The sequence below is a fragment of the Passer montanus genome, unplaced genomic scaffold (genome assembly GCF_014805655.1).
Source record: "Passer montanus isolate IOZ18808 unplaced genomic scaffold, ASM1480565v1 scaffold1, whole genome shotgun sequence".
NCBI classification, from domain to species: domain Eukaryota; kingdom Metazoa; phylum Chordata; class Aves; order Passeriformes; family Passeridae; genus Passer; species Passer montanus.
In genome coordinates this window covers 11,932,827-11,946,720 of record NW_024356504.1, presented here as the reverse complement: position 1 = coordinate 11,946,720, position 13,894 = coordinate 11,932,827, and the positions used below count along the sequence as shown (strand labels likewise).

The window sequence follows — 13,894 nt, the reverse complement described above, 5'->3', positions numbered from 1 at the left end:
AAGAGCCATGGTCCTTTACAATTAGTTTTGTAATGATGTTGATGCTACTGAAGCTGCAGTGTTTTATGAGATTCAAACCATAATCTAGGTTGTGTTTACCTTTTTCCTAACATGACACTGTAAACGTGCCATTGTAACAAGAATCTGCTGAGTGTGGACTTGAGGAAAAAGCAGGGAAAAATACCTTTCAGTAAACAAACCTGATAGGAAACTCCTAAAGTTCTCAAAATTTTAAGTTAGAAAACATTACAGAGAAGAGAAGAAGGTAGTCATTGATAAATTAGTCAAGCATTTCTCAAAAAATTGAGAATATTTTGCTCCACAGTTGTGATCTTTTAATAAACCACTACTTAACTCTCAGATTTTTTGCTTTTTGCTCTATGATTTTCTGTAGAGAACTATTGCTTTTCGCCTGTCACTTTCTTTTCCTCTTATTTGTCTGAACCTTGTTACAAGCACCTACCTTTCTCCATGTGTTTATTGAAATTATTCCTAGGTAGCACTCTGCTGGTCTCAGTAGGTTCACACAGAAAGAGTACAATCCACTTCGCTTTTTCCTGATGTCTATTTCAGTTTCCAGGTTCCTGGTGTTTTTTTTCAGTGTGAACTGATTGTGTCTCTATAAGGAAAATTGCTGGGGCATTCAGACACACACACGAACATTCTGGCACTGTATCCCAGTGTACTGAATAAAGAACAGTCTGGACTCAAGTACTGCTTTCAGCCCTGGAAATTAATTGAAATGTGAGTCTCAATCAGCATTTCCTGATGCAGGTACAATCTGATCATTGACGTGGGAGAAAACTAGGATAAGCATGCCCACTTCTATCACAAAGCAGCAGGAATGTACTTAGCTACTAAATTAAAAAAGCAATCTATTTGCACCTCTGGAAACTACTAAAGTCTTAGGAGCAGTAAACCTTCCTTTCAAAATGTTGTTTTGCTTTTTCTTCTATCCAAGGAGGGGGATAAGGAAATGTAAAATACTACATTACTCATGTCCTTCAGTATATTTTTAATGAATTTTTGCATTTGTCATGCACTACTGACTGCAATGCATTTGAAATACACAAAAGGCAGCAGTTCTCTTTAAACCATTTCTTGGGTTAAATGTGATAAGAAGAAAGAAAGAGGTATTTAATAAATAAATAAATATTTTTTCAACTAGTGGGCATTGTTTTAGGAAGATCTCCTGACTCTACAAGAATAGTCTGTCAAAAATTGATGTCTCTGCTTTCTAGCCTCCTCTACATGGATCAAAGTTAGGGAAGTAACTAGTGTGGTGTCCAGAGTCTTTTCTTCAGCTTTTTTAGCTCTGCCTCTGCAAAGAATTTCTGTCAGTATTGAATTTGTTTGATGTTTTGTGACACTTGCTGCCTTGCTGTGTTTTCTGCCTCGTCTGGAGTCTCTATGGGATTAGGGATCATGTGCTACCTTAGCTTGTGTTCTTGACCTTTTTTAGGTGATTGACACTGCTGAATGATTACAGCAAAGCAGCAAATATCCATGCACTGTGTTATGTTCATTTCAAGGAGAAAATAATGTTATTTGAGATGAGTAATCTGGGCTCTGTCTTTCTGCTGAGTAAATGTAGAAGACCTGCCTGTAGTGAGTCATGATTCCTTTCCCATTTGTTCTGGTTAGTGCACATTTCTGCTGTGCTCTCCCCCTTCTAAATGCTTTACTGTGCTTTGATCCTGTTAGCCCACATAGCTAAGAGACCTAAATATTTTGGGCTTGATCAGCAACATAAAATTCATCAGGCTTGAAGGCAGCAGGCATGCAATATGTACCTTCTTATGTATTTAAAAAAATAACACAGAAGAAATGAAAGCAACCTAAGATACCAGCAATACATTTATGATGTGAGCATGTAAAATGGTATAGGGATTTTGTGCTCTAGCTTACATAGTATTTTATTGTTTTTTCAATTTTTTTCTTCATTTTTTATTCATTGAATTTCCCACAAGAATTCTGTTAAGGTTTTGCTCATAAATAGGAATGAGTTTGGTAAAGTTCTTGTACACACAAAGCAAACAGCAACTTTACCAAATGTTCAATCCAAAGAGATCCATGTGTCTCTTTATGTTACTGTTTTGAAAGACATTTAACAGAACACCTGTCTGGCTTTAATGAAAGTTCACATACAAAGATGCAAATTTGAAAGGAAAAAAATAAATCTGGCACTGCATCATAAGGACTTCAGTACTGGAATTTCTTCCTGTATCAAGGTGTTGTGTATCTGTGATGCTTAATATCTTTATTCAAGTCAATACTGTTAATGACTATTAACATTAGAATAATCAATATTATGTGACTTCAAAATTATCATAAGAATGATACCATTAATGCTATTAAGGATATTTATATTGTTGTTATACTTTCTTTCTCAAAGACACCTTTTTTTGCCTGTAGGCCATCGAACATTATTCATTGGGGTTCATGTGCCACTGGGTGGAAGAAAAAGTCACCGACGCCATCGGCACCGCGGGCATAAACACAGAAAGAGAGACAGAGAGCGGGACTCAGGATTAGAAGATGGGAGAGAATCTCCTCCTTTTGGTAAGACAAATTTTATTTTTGGGTAGGTCTTTAAGTAGTAAATGTCAGCATGATTGTGCATAATCTGTCCTGTGATCACTTGGACACGATTAGCAGCAGGGTTTTGGAGAATCCACCAGAGCCTCTGCTGGTGATTCGTTCCTTTGAACAAATCCACTGAGGGGCAGCAGCCAGTGGCAGTCAATGCATGAGAAAGTTCAGTAGCTCCCAGCACTGAAGGAGCACTGTGGGAGCTGTTCCTAAGTGCTCTCACTAAGACAGACTGCAGCCACTACTGAGGGGGAAAGTGCTTTATGGCAGGGTAGGCTCTGGAGTGTCTGCCCCTAAAATGTAACATAGAAGAGCCATGGTCCTTTACAATTAGTTTTGTAATGATGTTGATGCTACTGAAGCTGCAGTGTTTTATGAGATTCAAACCATAATCTAGGTTGTGTTTACCTTTTTCCTAACATGACACTGTAAACGTGCCATTGTAACAAGAATCTGCTAAGTGTGGACTTGAGGAAAAAGCAGGGAAAAATACCTTTCAGTAAACAAACCTGATAGGAAACTCCTAAAGTTCTCAAAATTTTAAGTTAGAAAACATTACAGAGAAGAGAAGAAGGTAGTCATTGATAAATTAGTCAAGCTTTGTCTCAAAAAATGAGAATATTACATGCTGTTCAAAAATAAAAAAGTGCATGTGATGAAATGTCCAAGGCTATGGAAAGTGTTTAAAATATAATGGAAGCATGTGTAGAAAATAATTTGCTAGTGTGTTCTTAAATCATTAGGGAAACGTACCAGTGTAATTTCAGGGTACAGAATAGTAATTATAATAAGACTTTCCTTTAATCAGAAATTTGTATTATATATGTGGAAAACTTTTGAGCAAGTATGTTGTAAGTGGTGATGGTTAGAGCTTGAAATTCTCAAATCTTGCACAATGGTTTATTATCCTGAGAGTAAAACAAAGTCAAGACTTTTTCAAACTTAGCAGATACAAGTTATGTTTTGAAAACTGAACAGTGAAGAAAAAATTGGCTGTGGTGGTTCTGTCTGGAATGGATTTCAAATGTACAAAGACCCAATACTGTATTGAAACCAGTTTCTTGGAAAAAAACAAAGTTCATAAATTATTAAAACAGTTTTCAAAAAGAATATGCATATATACATATAAAGTCAGATTAAAAAGAAACAATTGAAAGTTACATTAGCCAAGAAGTGAGATATCTTGAACTATGAAACAGTGTCTTCTGTTGAGTCATCTGGTTTTATTTAAGTGCCAGCATGTGACACATTTTGGCTGAGAACTTAGCTCTGTTCTTTCAACTTCTGGAGACCTAGGCTTGTGTCCTTCTTAATGTCAAAAGTAAAAAAATAAAAGAAATTAACTGGCTGAATCTGTTCTTAATAGTCTTTGACATTTGTGCATACAGTAAAATGCAATGTACCACAAAATTCTGTGTTAGGTAAATCAGCCTATCAGCTCAAAGGATTTCTGAGGGTGAAATAGCAGTAATATGAAAAACGATAGTTTTGAAGTAGATTTGTAGCTTGATGTTCACTGCACTTGTCCTCTGGTGTACCTCAAGAAATGAGTAGAGATCTGCAGTTTTTGAAGTCACAATTTCACTTTTAAGGTATTATAGTTACCAATTCAAGGGTGTAAGTGGTGTCACTTGACAGACAAGTTACAGGCCAGGAACAAGGAAATCTTTTCTGGATCCAGACTGCTGAAGATATTCTTCAAAGTGCTTGGTTGATAGCAATTCAAAGAATCCAAATAGAACCACAAATCTAGAAATATCTAGTCTTTTCACCCTGAATAATTATCTGAATAGTAAATTTTGAGAGTTTGCCCCTTTGTCTATCTGACTCCTGGAAGCTGGGCCAGTGAAACAGATTTTGAGCTTTGACATTGGTCCATCCAGGCAGAAATGTGGCATTCTATAGACAAGAGTGAAAGTGATTTGCATAATCAAGGCAAATCTTAAAATGCTGCAGTGATAGTGAGGTTAATCACATACAGAACAGGCAGACAAAATAATACAGAGATTAATAGTAGTCTATATACACCTCCTTCTTTCACTATGGTTTTTCCTTGCAGGAGTTACAGACAACTTGCTGTGCTGCCTGGGGCAAAGCATTGCCTTCAGAGAGAATATAAGCATGATTTTTCTACGCTTTATTTGCACAGAGGGAGCAACAGATACTTCCCACACTAAATCTGAACCTAGTAAACCTCAGAACAGCTTTTTAGCTGTTCTTGCCTATGACTACAAGTTTCCAACAGTAACCTGAAGTGAAGGAAGCTTGAGGGAAGACAAGTACACTTCCTTTTTTGATGCATAACTCAATATGAGGGATTGCATTACCTGAGAGAGTAGATCCAAAGTAGTCCCTTAATTTATAAATCATTCTGATTTAATTGAGCAAGCAGAAATACTTAGCTCCATCTTTCCATTGACACCTTTTAATGCTTCTCTGCCAAATAGTAGAAGGCTGTATGCTTGGGAACTGTGAGGGAGGAGGGGAAAGAAAAAAACATTTTGATGAGCAGGTGCAAGAAGAAAAGATGGAGAAAATAAGCACTGTGAGACCAACTGATGGAAAACAGTCTTTGAAGTAAGTCAGAAAAATACATAAGGATTTTTATGATACAAGAGAATAAATTAGCAGTGTTTTGAAGCAGTGAAGTATGAAAGGAGATATAATAAAAGCAAAAGATCCAACCACTGAATAATAGAGATTCTGGAACAAGTAAAGACCTGAAATATTCAGACATGAAGTGCTCGACAGTGCTCAGTTAACCCAGCATGGGATAAAGCATTATTTTTTGTCATAATCTATAACTGTATAATTTATAACTTTATCTGTGCAGCAGCATCACTTGCAGCGCTTGCTCAGCTCTCACTGCTCCAGGGAGCTGTGCAGTGCACCTTGTGCTGTGGGGCTCTGTGGGCCCATGCAGAGTCACAGGTGCCACCTGGTTCCTGTCCAGTAAAAAACAATTCCTTTAAGTGTGTATTGGCATGGGTGAGAAAACACCTCCAGTCATTATAATGACAATAGGGGGAAGCTTCCTGGTAATCCCTTTGAATCCTGGCTGGTAAAGCTGTACCAGCTATTTTCTGGGAAGGTTTCTGCAGAGAATAGATTTTTTTAGAACATTCTGACATTGGCTCATTAGCTTTTTTTTTTTATCTCCTACTGTCATTTTTCAAAAATAACCCAAATGTTCTCAGTGTACAGATTCAGAGATAACTCCAGATTAGACAAATAATATGCAGAATATGTACTTAGTGGAATGAAAGAGAGCCCAGTCATTTAGGGGCACAGATCAATTACTCAGGTTTTCCCTACACCTGATTCTTGCTCTCTCTCTGTTGCCTCTCAATGAGATGATGTTGTAAAAGGTGTTTCCATTTTGCAATAATGATGTGCCTGTAATGACACAATTTACAGATTTGATGGTTTGCACATTGGGAGGGTTTTTTGGTAGTAAAAATTGTAAGCTAAGTGATTTCTAGGTTTTCACCATCTTATCTCTTAAGTTTCTTCTTTTTGAAGAGAAGAAGAAATTCAGCGAATTTATCTACTCTAGTTAAAAATGCACTAGTGCTATTTTTGAAGTAGATTTGTAGCTTGATGTTCACTGCACTTGTCCTCTGGTGTAACTCAAGAAATGAGTAGAGATCTGCAGTAAAACACATTTGTTTTACTGGAGAGGTTTACTGTTCTCAGCTGAAATGCTGTTGTTGTAATTAAGGCCCCAGTTTCATTTCAGCCTTAGGCTCCCCTTCTCCACAGTTTTCCTTGTGGGGTAAAGTATTGTGACTGCTTGGGAATTCAATTAGGAACTTGATGCAAATGAAAAATCGTTTGATAAAAAAAAAGCTCTTTCTAGCCTGGGGCATCTCCTTGGTGCTGTTTGTGAGAGCAATGGGTGCCAGCCCCTGTGAGCTGCAGGGCCACGAGGCTCCATCAGTGCCTTGAGTCGTGGCGGCACTGAAAGCCTGGTGCAGATTTCCCTTTGGCTGGTGGGGTGGCTCTTGCTTGTGTGCACGTGGATTTTAGTGGCAGTTTTTAGTGGCTTTTTTGATGTCTGTTTGCCTGTAGCCAATGAAACAGCTTTTTAGTACTCATGAGTTAAAGATATTTAATAGCTGTTTTAAAATTGTGGAATAGGAAGGTTTTGGCTCTGTCTTTAAGGACTGGTTTTGTTGAGGGTTAAAGTGAACACAGCTGTGAGAGCTGGGGTTTGATTACAGCCTCGTGTGTCCTGTATGAGTAGACACTGTTGAAGCTTGTGGAAGGTTTGGTTTGTTCTTTTAAGAAATCTGGATTTAGTAATCCCTAGTTTTAAAGAGGTTTAAATTTGTAATTCATTATGTTGGACGTGGCGAGGCAAGGGGAGCAGCCCTGGAGGTGAGCCTGACACAGGACTGCACACACAGCTCAGGAAAGGCTCTGAAGGCAATGCAGGCAAAAAAGGTGAGTTGCAAAGTGGGGCTTCTTTTGCTTTGTTGAGGGACCTGAAGAAAGTAAATCTAAAAGACTCAGACGGGTATATTTGGTACTTAAACTCAAGTGCTGAAGGGTTATTAGTGAGGTAAATTAAATTATTTGTAAATAGTATGGCTGTTAAGAGAGAGAATTCACCTACTCTTAACTATAGGCTTGTATGATGAACGATGAACTCAGAAATTTAAATCTCTGAGCAGCTGTGGCACAGATTGCTGCAAATCTGGATTAAAATAATGTATCATAACTGCAGTTTTAAGAATCTAACAAAAAGAAGATAATTAAAGCTTAGGAATTGTCCATATTGTCAGATCCAAAAGATATGATTATTTGCCATGGTCCTGGGTTGATGGAAATAATTAATGTCAAGAAAATGCTGGGATAGTTCCCTGAAGCAGATTGTACCTGCAGGAATAAAGTGCCAGAGCATAACCAAGGGAATACTTTCTCCCAGCAACATGGGATTTCTAAGGTCTGTGAAGAGACTTTCAGAAGTGTCCTGTATGGATGTTGGTTGTTTCATGTGGGCTTTAATAATGCAAATTTAGTTTAAATTTTTACTAAAACTTTTATAATTAATAAAATTGAATATACCTGTACTGATTGCTGGGCTAAGGGCAGGGTCCAGTCTGTAAAGGAAGGAGGTTAGGGGAGAGTCCCCATCCACCACTTCTGTGGTGAGTGCAATCAGAAGGATGATGAATGTTTGTGTCTGAAATGATCCTTTCTTTTCTCTGGTCCTGTGAATTTTCCATACCATTTCCCCTTGGCTTGTGAGGGATTGTTATTAATGTCAACTGTGTTATACTTGTGAACTCCCAGTCTGCTGTTTGTCCTGTGCAGTGAGTAATAAAAAAATAGTTTGCATATTTAATATTATTTTAATGTGGATGTACAAGAGCACAAAGTACAGATTGAATCTTTTATATGTTGCATACTGCCCTATGTGAATTTCTGTAATGAAAGTTTTAATTTAATAGTTACCATGTTTTCTAATGGTGAAAATGTAATCTCTTAATTGTTCATCTGCTGACCCCAGTAAGAAGTATTTGCCTACTAATTCTACCCTTAAATGCAGGCTTGACAAGCTGAGAAATACAGGGAGTGTTACTGTATTTTTGCACTCTTTCTAGAGTTTATCAAGAACAGAGGACAGAATTTAGATGTGTTTTCTATGTACTGAAATCTGTATTTCTGTTTGTGACATCACCTGGTGGATTGTGTGCAGTTCTGCCTGATGGCAGGGAGGTTTGTCCCAGTGAAACCCTGGCACTCACTGAGGAGGTGTGGGTTACTCTGACTGGTGTAGTGGAACAGAATGTTTGCTGGGCTGAATTTACATCAAGGGACTGAGAGTGACCCTCCTTTGTTACCCCAGACCAAGTCTTGATTTTACCTTGTTCCCTTAGGCCAGAGGGAGCAGCCCTGACCCAGAGTTTGGTTGCACTTAGGGATGTTCTGAATGGGGGAAATGCCAGTTATGATTCCATTTCACTTGTGTTTTGCATGTGTTGGTGTTGTGGGACACTCTTTGCCACTACCTCCACTCAGCATTGTTCCAGGGAGCAGCTCTTAGTTTCCCTCTGGGAATTAGGTTATTAGAAACTCTGACTTTCACATCTGCTCTTATGGTATGTCTGTGCACACATCTTGAATTTGTTTTAGGGTTATTGATGCCTGTACAAGGTGTCATAATATAGATAAACATATCAGGTTTCTGCAGGGTCACTCCCATTCTACAGCACTGAGTCCCACTTTGAAATTTGTGTGTGCAACAATAGCTTAACTGCCAGGTCTTAATTTTTACCCTTTTATCAGGCCAGTGGAATTAGCCAGATTTTTAAATGTGGAATACTCAAAATTTGCATGCATGGAATGAATTTGAGGTATCAGAGGTAGTTTGGATGCAAGTGCTGCACTCATGAAATGAGCACAAGCCCAGAGAAAGCCGGGGATAAAACAGAGGGGCTGGTGGAGCCACAGCAATCACAAAGCTGCTTCAATTTTCCTGCCTGAGCCTGCTCATTAGCCAAGTAGGAGTGCTTGTTGATGGTACCCCAGCTCCTGTTGTGTGCTAGGCTTTCTACTTAGTTCTAGCTGGTCGTGGAGGACTTCCTGAATTAGTAATGAAGAAGTTACTTGGGAGAATCATCAGCTGCTTATTGTGAAATTTTAAAATCATGTTCCTTCTGATAACTCTGATATAAAACAACTACAGTGATAGAAATACTACTGTAACTGATTAGTCTCAGTCATTAATTTTTTTAAAGAGTAATCTAGATTGTTCTCATTACTTTTTAGAAATAGCAATAATAGTATGAAGGACATTTTTTTTATGCTGGCTGTGCTACTTGAAGTAGGGATAGACAAAAATAATATTCAAGCCAATTTCTGTTTGCCTAGACTGCAGAAAACATTGTGTCCTAGTTTACAAATATTATGCTTCTGCACTGAGGAATAAGTTATCACAGTTTGACAGTCAGAAATTGAAGTATTCTTCTGTACTGATTTTGAATCACATATTACTAATTTTCTATATAGCACATTAATGACATATTTGGTATTTATTACTCCTATGAATATGAGCCAAATCTGTCTGGCATTGCTCATGAATAGTCCTGTTAATTCAGTTTTATAAATGGAACCCACATATCTGTTGTTTTTATTATAATTTTCCTATTGTTTACATCTTTTAGGGTTTTGTCCTTGAAATAAAATTATTGTATCATAAAGCAAATGATAACTTTTTTCAGTTTCCTCTTGTCTGAAAATGAAGCTGTGACTTGCAGGTTTCAAATATCAATAGAAATCACAGCAGTAAAGAAAGAATCTAGAAGCTTTTTTTACTGCTTTGTTAACAAGGAAGAAGATAATTTTGTGCATATTTCATCATTTCTATAAATGTGGTGCTTAGGGGCGTGGTTTGGTGGTGGTCTTGGCAGTGCTTGGTCCCGATGATGTTAGGTGTCTTTTCATCCTGAAAGATTCTGATTCTCTGTTGTCAGTCAAGTAGCTTGTTACACAGAAGACCCAGTAAGAGCAAATTACTGCAGTGAGGTGATTCCTTGTTACTGCTCACCTGACTTCAAGAGGTTTCTGATTCTCTGCTTTTCCTCCTACACTGAAAGCATGTACTTGCATGAGGATCATAACTGTCACAGAGCTGCAGCTCTGCTGTGCCACACTGCTCATTTATTACTTAACAGTAGCAGTTGCTGTAAATCAGTTCTAGTGCTGATTTTATCAAGAGTACAGGATGTTCCTGGCAATGCTTATTCTCAGATTCTAGCTGCAGTCCAGCTCTCTACCAAAGTAGCTTGTTTTCCATGTTCTGTTAGTAGTCATATGCACTAATCCTTTCTAAGTTCATATCTCACTGAATTTTGTCCTTCTGGAAATGAGTTTTAAATGTTGCACACGTCTTAACTAGAATGTACTTTCTGGTCTCAGATTTAAAGTAAAAAGTGGAACTTTTTTAAAGAAAAAAGAGGACTTAATAGTAAGAGAGACGAGAAAGCAAAAAAAGTTGAAGTGGAGGAGTTTCTTGCTGCTCTTCAGTGATTCACCAAAAGTAATTTCTTTAGCTGTACCCCTTGCAGTTCCATTCTCTGTTTTTTTGTAGTACCCGAGTCCAAACATCTCTTCTTTCTCTCCTGTATTTCTCCTTGGGTTTAATTTCCTTGCTTTGTGAAGGAGTAAATAGGCTTTACTATTTACTAGATCTTTTCACTCTGTTAAGGCAAATAGACCTCAGGTGAAAATTGTCATGTATTGTTTGTGTTTCATTGCTATAGCAAGTTTAGTACTGCTATCAAAAAGATGTCTCTGTTGCTGAATTCAATTTTCTGTGTCAGTGGCCCATTTAATTTTTTTGGATCAGAGCTGTGTTTTCTCTTTAATTAGCATTCAGTGGGTGCTATCATCTCATTTTCTCCCAAATCCAAAGAGCTTTAGGACCCTGTGTAGTGATGCTCTTTGCTGTTAGCTGGAGCACTATAGCTTGTCTTACAAATACATTGTACAGCTGAACTTCATTTAGACAATGTTCAAGGAATCACTGAGGTGTTCTGCTGGATAATCAGTTTTTCAGTTGACTGGCAGCCTGGCCTCTCTCATCTCTCACAAAGGACTTTTGGTCCCTTTCAGAAATCTAAAATACCTTAGCAGAAAAAGCAGTTATGCATTGCTAGAGAGGCTGCGCTTCATCAGAGTTTGTTCATTTGAGATTTGCATTTAAATAAGCAAATAAGATGTAGGATTTTTTTAATAGAGCACTTGAGCTATGAACATTCAATATATATGTACTTTAAGATGCTCTGTGAATTTTTGAGTGAAAAAAAACAATAGTATGTCTTCAAAAATATATTTAGCCATCTGCACTGAAAGGTTATGAAGAAAATTAATCAGTAACAGTATTGAAAGGGAAGACAGGAAGAGTAAAATGAGGAAGCTGGGACAGATTAAGAAGTTGTGTGCCTCAAGCAGCCTAATCAAGTAGAAAGCGTTAACAAAGGGTCAAGGGTCAAGTCTGCAAATGTCTATATTTACATTAAGCAGGTTCCATTTGGTTTATTTCTCCTACAGCAAGGATTTCTCATCTAGTGTTTTATCTTTATGACCTCAGCTAGATCTGCAGATGTAGACTTATGAAGTGGCAAAGTAGATTTTCCTAACACTGGAGTAAAAGACTTGTATCAGCTGTATTCAGCTTTGTCTGTGCTGCTTTCTGTGTGTCTTTCCTTTTTTTTTTTTTTTCTGGGGAATACCATTCCAGCTTCCAGTACACCCTGTTTCTGTATATCAGGTTAAATCTTTGGTGGACTTTTTTGAAAAGTGACTTGACAACTATAGTAAATGAAGAGGTCTCAATCTGAATGTATTTGTATGTAAATGAATGTTCTTACAGCAGAACTGTAATGTTTTTTGTGTGGTAGTAAGTGATATGCTCGAAAACATCTGGATAATCTCATAAAATTTGTTTTCTCAGGGCAAAAAGCTGGTGGTTTGGACTTGATATTTTTATTTTTCTCCAGATACCCCATCACAAAGGGTGCAGTTTATTCTTGGAACAGAAGATGATGATGAGGAACATATTCCTCATGATCTCTTCACTGAGCTTGATGAGATCTGTTGGCGTGAAGGAGAGGATGCAGAGTGGAGGGAGACAGCAAGGTGAGCATTTTTATAACTTCATAATTATCTGTAGGTATTGGTTGCTGGTGTATTGAGGAATGATTTCAAAGCTGTAGCAAGCTCGGGGACAGATTTTGGATATAAAGCCTAAACAAACCCATAATTTTAATCCTTAGTCTGTTAGTATTACAACAGCATTTGTCATTTCCCAGAGCCACATATTTTCATTTGGATTTATGAATATAGGTTAAAGGGAACACTGATGGAAAAAAAATAATGTAAACATAACATATATATGAATTAAAATAATTGGGTCAGTTCATATTTTATTTTCTATTTAAAGAATCTTTCAAACTTCATATTTTGTTCGAATCCTCAAGAAACTGATAATGGAACCATTATAAAAAGATTAAATCAAGGAATGAGATTACTTTTGGAGCAATAGAACTTTTACATGTTCTAAATCTCCATGAAAAGTTTGAAAATGAATATTCAGTGTTGGATTATTTTATTTCTGCAAAATTAGTGGGAAAGACTTTTTGATTATATTTCTGCTGTGAAAAAAAAATACAGGTAGAGAATTTTTCTTTTATTTGTATATTTTTTTCCTTGAGCATTTAAATGGGAGATAATTTGCTTAATTTCATTAGGAATTTACATTTTACAGCAGTCTTTTTCATCTTGAAACCTTAGTTCTTCCTCTCCCTCTCAGTTGTTGACAGTGCTCCTCAGTGGTGCCCAAAAGTCTGTGTAATATGTATATATTTGGTAGAATATAAATTGCAAAATTTCTGCAAGGATTTTGTGAGTAAACATGCATGTGTGCTGTCTGACATGAACATGACTGGTAGTTTTCTTCCTAATTTTACTGCAAATTTCTGCTTTCCCTGAAGGCCAAAAAATTTTCTATGACCTTCCCTTCCATTACCTGTTCATAGGCAGCATAGACAGATGCTAAATATAGATTTTTATATGTAGAAAATTCTCATATGGGGATTGTGCTGCAAAAGGAAGGCAGTAGTGTTCTTAAATAATCTTATTAATATTCAGAGAGAGAAAATCTAATCAAGGTAATCATCTGCAATGTTCTCATACTGATTAGGAATACATAGAACTTCTCTTGGAGGGGTACCGACTTCTGTTGAAATTAAAAAGTAAAAATCACTGTGTGTTTTGTTATTTTTAAGCAGGGAAATAGCAACTTCTTTAGATCAACTTAAAAAAAAAATCCCTTTGCAAATTATTAAAGAATTGTGTTTCTGAAAATTATAGCAATTTCTGTCAGCAAGTGGTTCAGATGAAGATAGAATTCAAAAAGAGTAAGTGAAATAAATTTCTGTTTTGGTTGATCTGTTTATATGTACACCCTTCTCAATTGTTGTTTGTGAAATGAAGAATTAAAAATGTTTAATAGAAACGAGATTGTTGAAAAAAGGCAAGACAAAAACAGCTAAGAAAATGATATTTTTGGATCTCAGAAAATACAAGAGTGACGTAATAGGTAATTGTAAAATTTTCATTAGCTTTAGCAGCAAGATGGAAAGAAGGGATGACTGGGGATGCTGTGTGGAAAGAACTGGTCAAGATAAATGGTCTTTTTCAGTTTGGATCCCCAGATTTCAGACTGCTTTTGACATGGGGTGGCTGATTAGCAAATGAGATGGCAAGGAAATGATCAAATTCAAAATGAAGA

The 13,894-nt window shown here is 37.0% G+C and overlaps 1 protein-coding gene across 12 annotated transcripts in view; it reads left to right on the top strand.

The window, feature by feature from the left end:
• Window positions 1-13,894, top strand: part of SLC4A10 (solute carrier family 4 member 10) — a 168,383-nt gene that overhangs the window by 88,120 nt on the left and 66,369 nt on the right. For 10 of the 12 annotated variants that reach the window (XM_039710399.1, XM_039710159.1, XM_039710317.1 and 7 more), the window contains one exon: window positions 12,102-12,240. In XM_039710399.1, coding sequence (XP_039566333.1) covers window positions 12,102-12,240 — 139 coding nt within the window. Of the gene's footprint in view, window positions 1-2,419; window positions 2,563-12,101; window positions 12,241-13,894 lie in introns of those variants that run through there. The other 2 variants (XM_039710931.1, XM_039710846.1) reach the window with 1 other exon arrangement.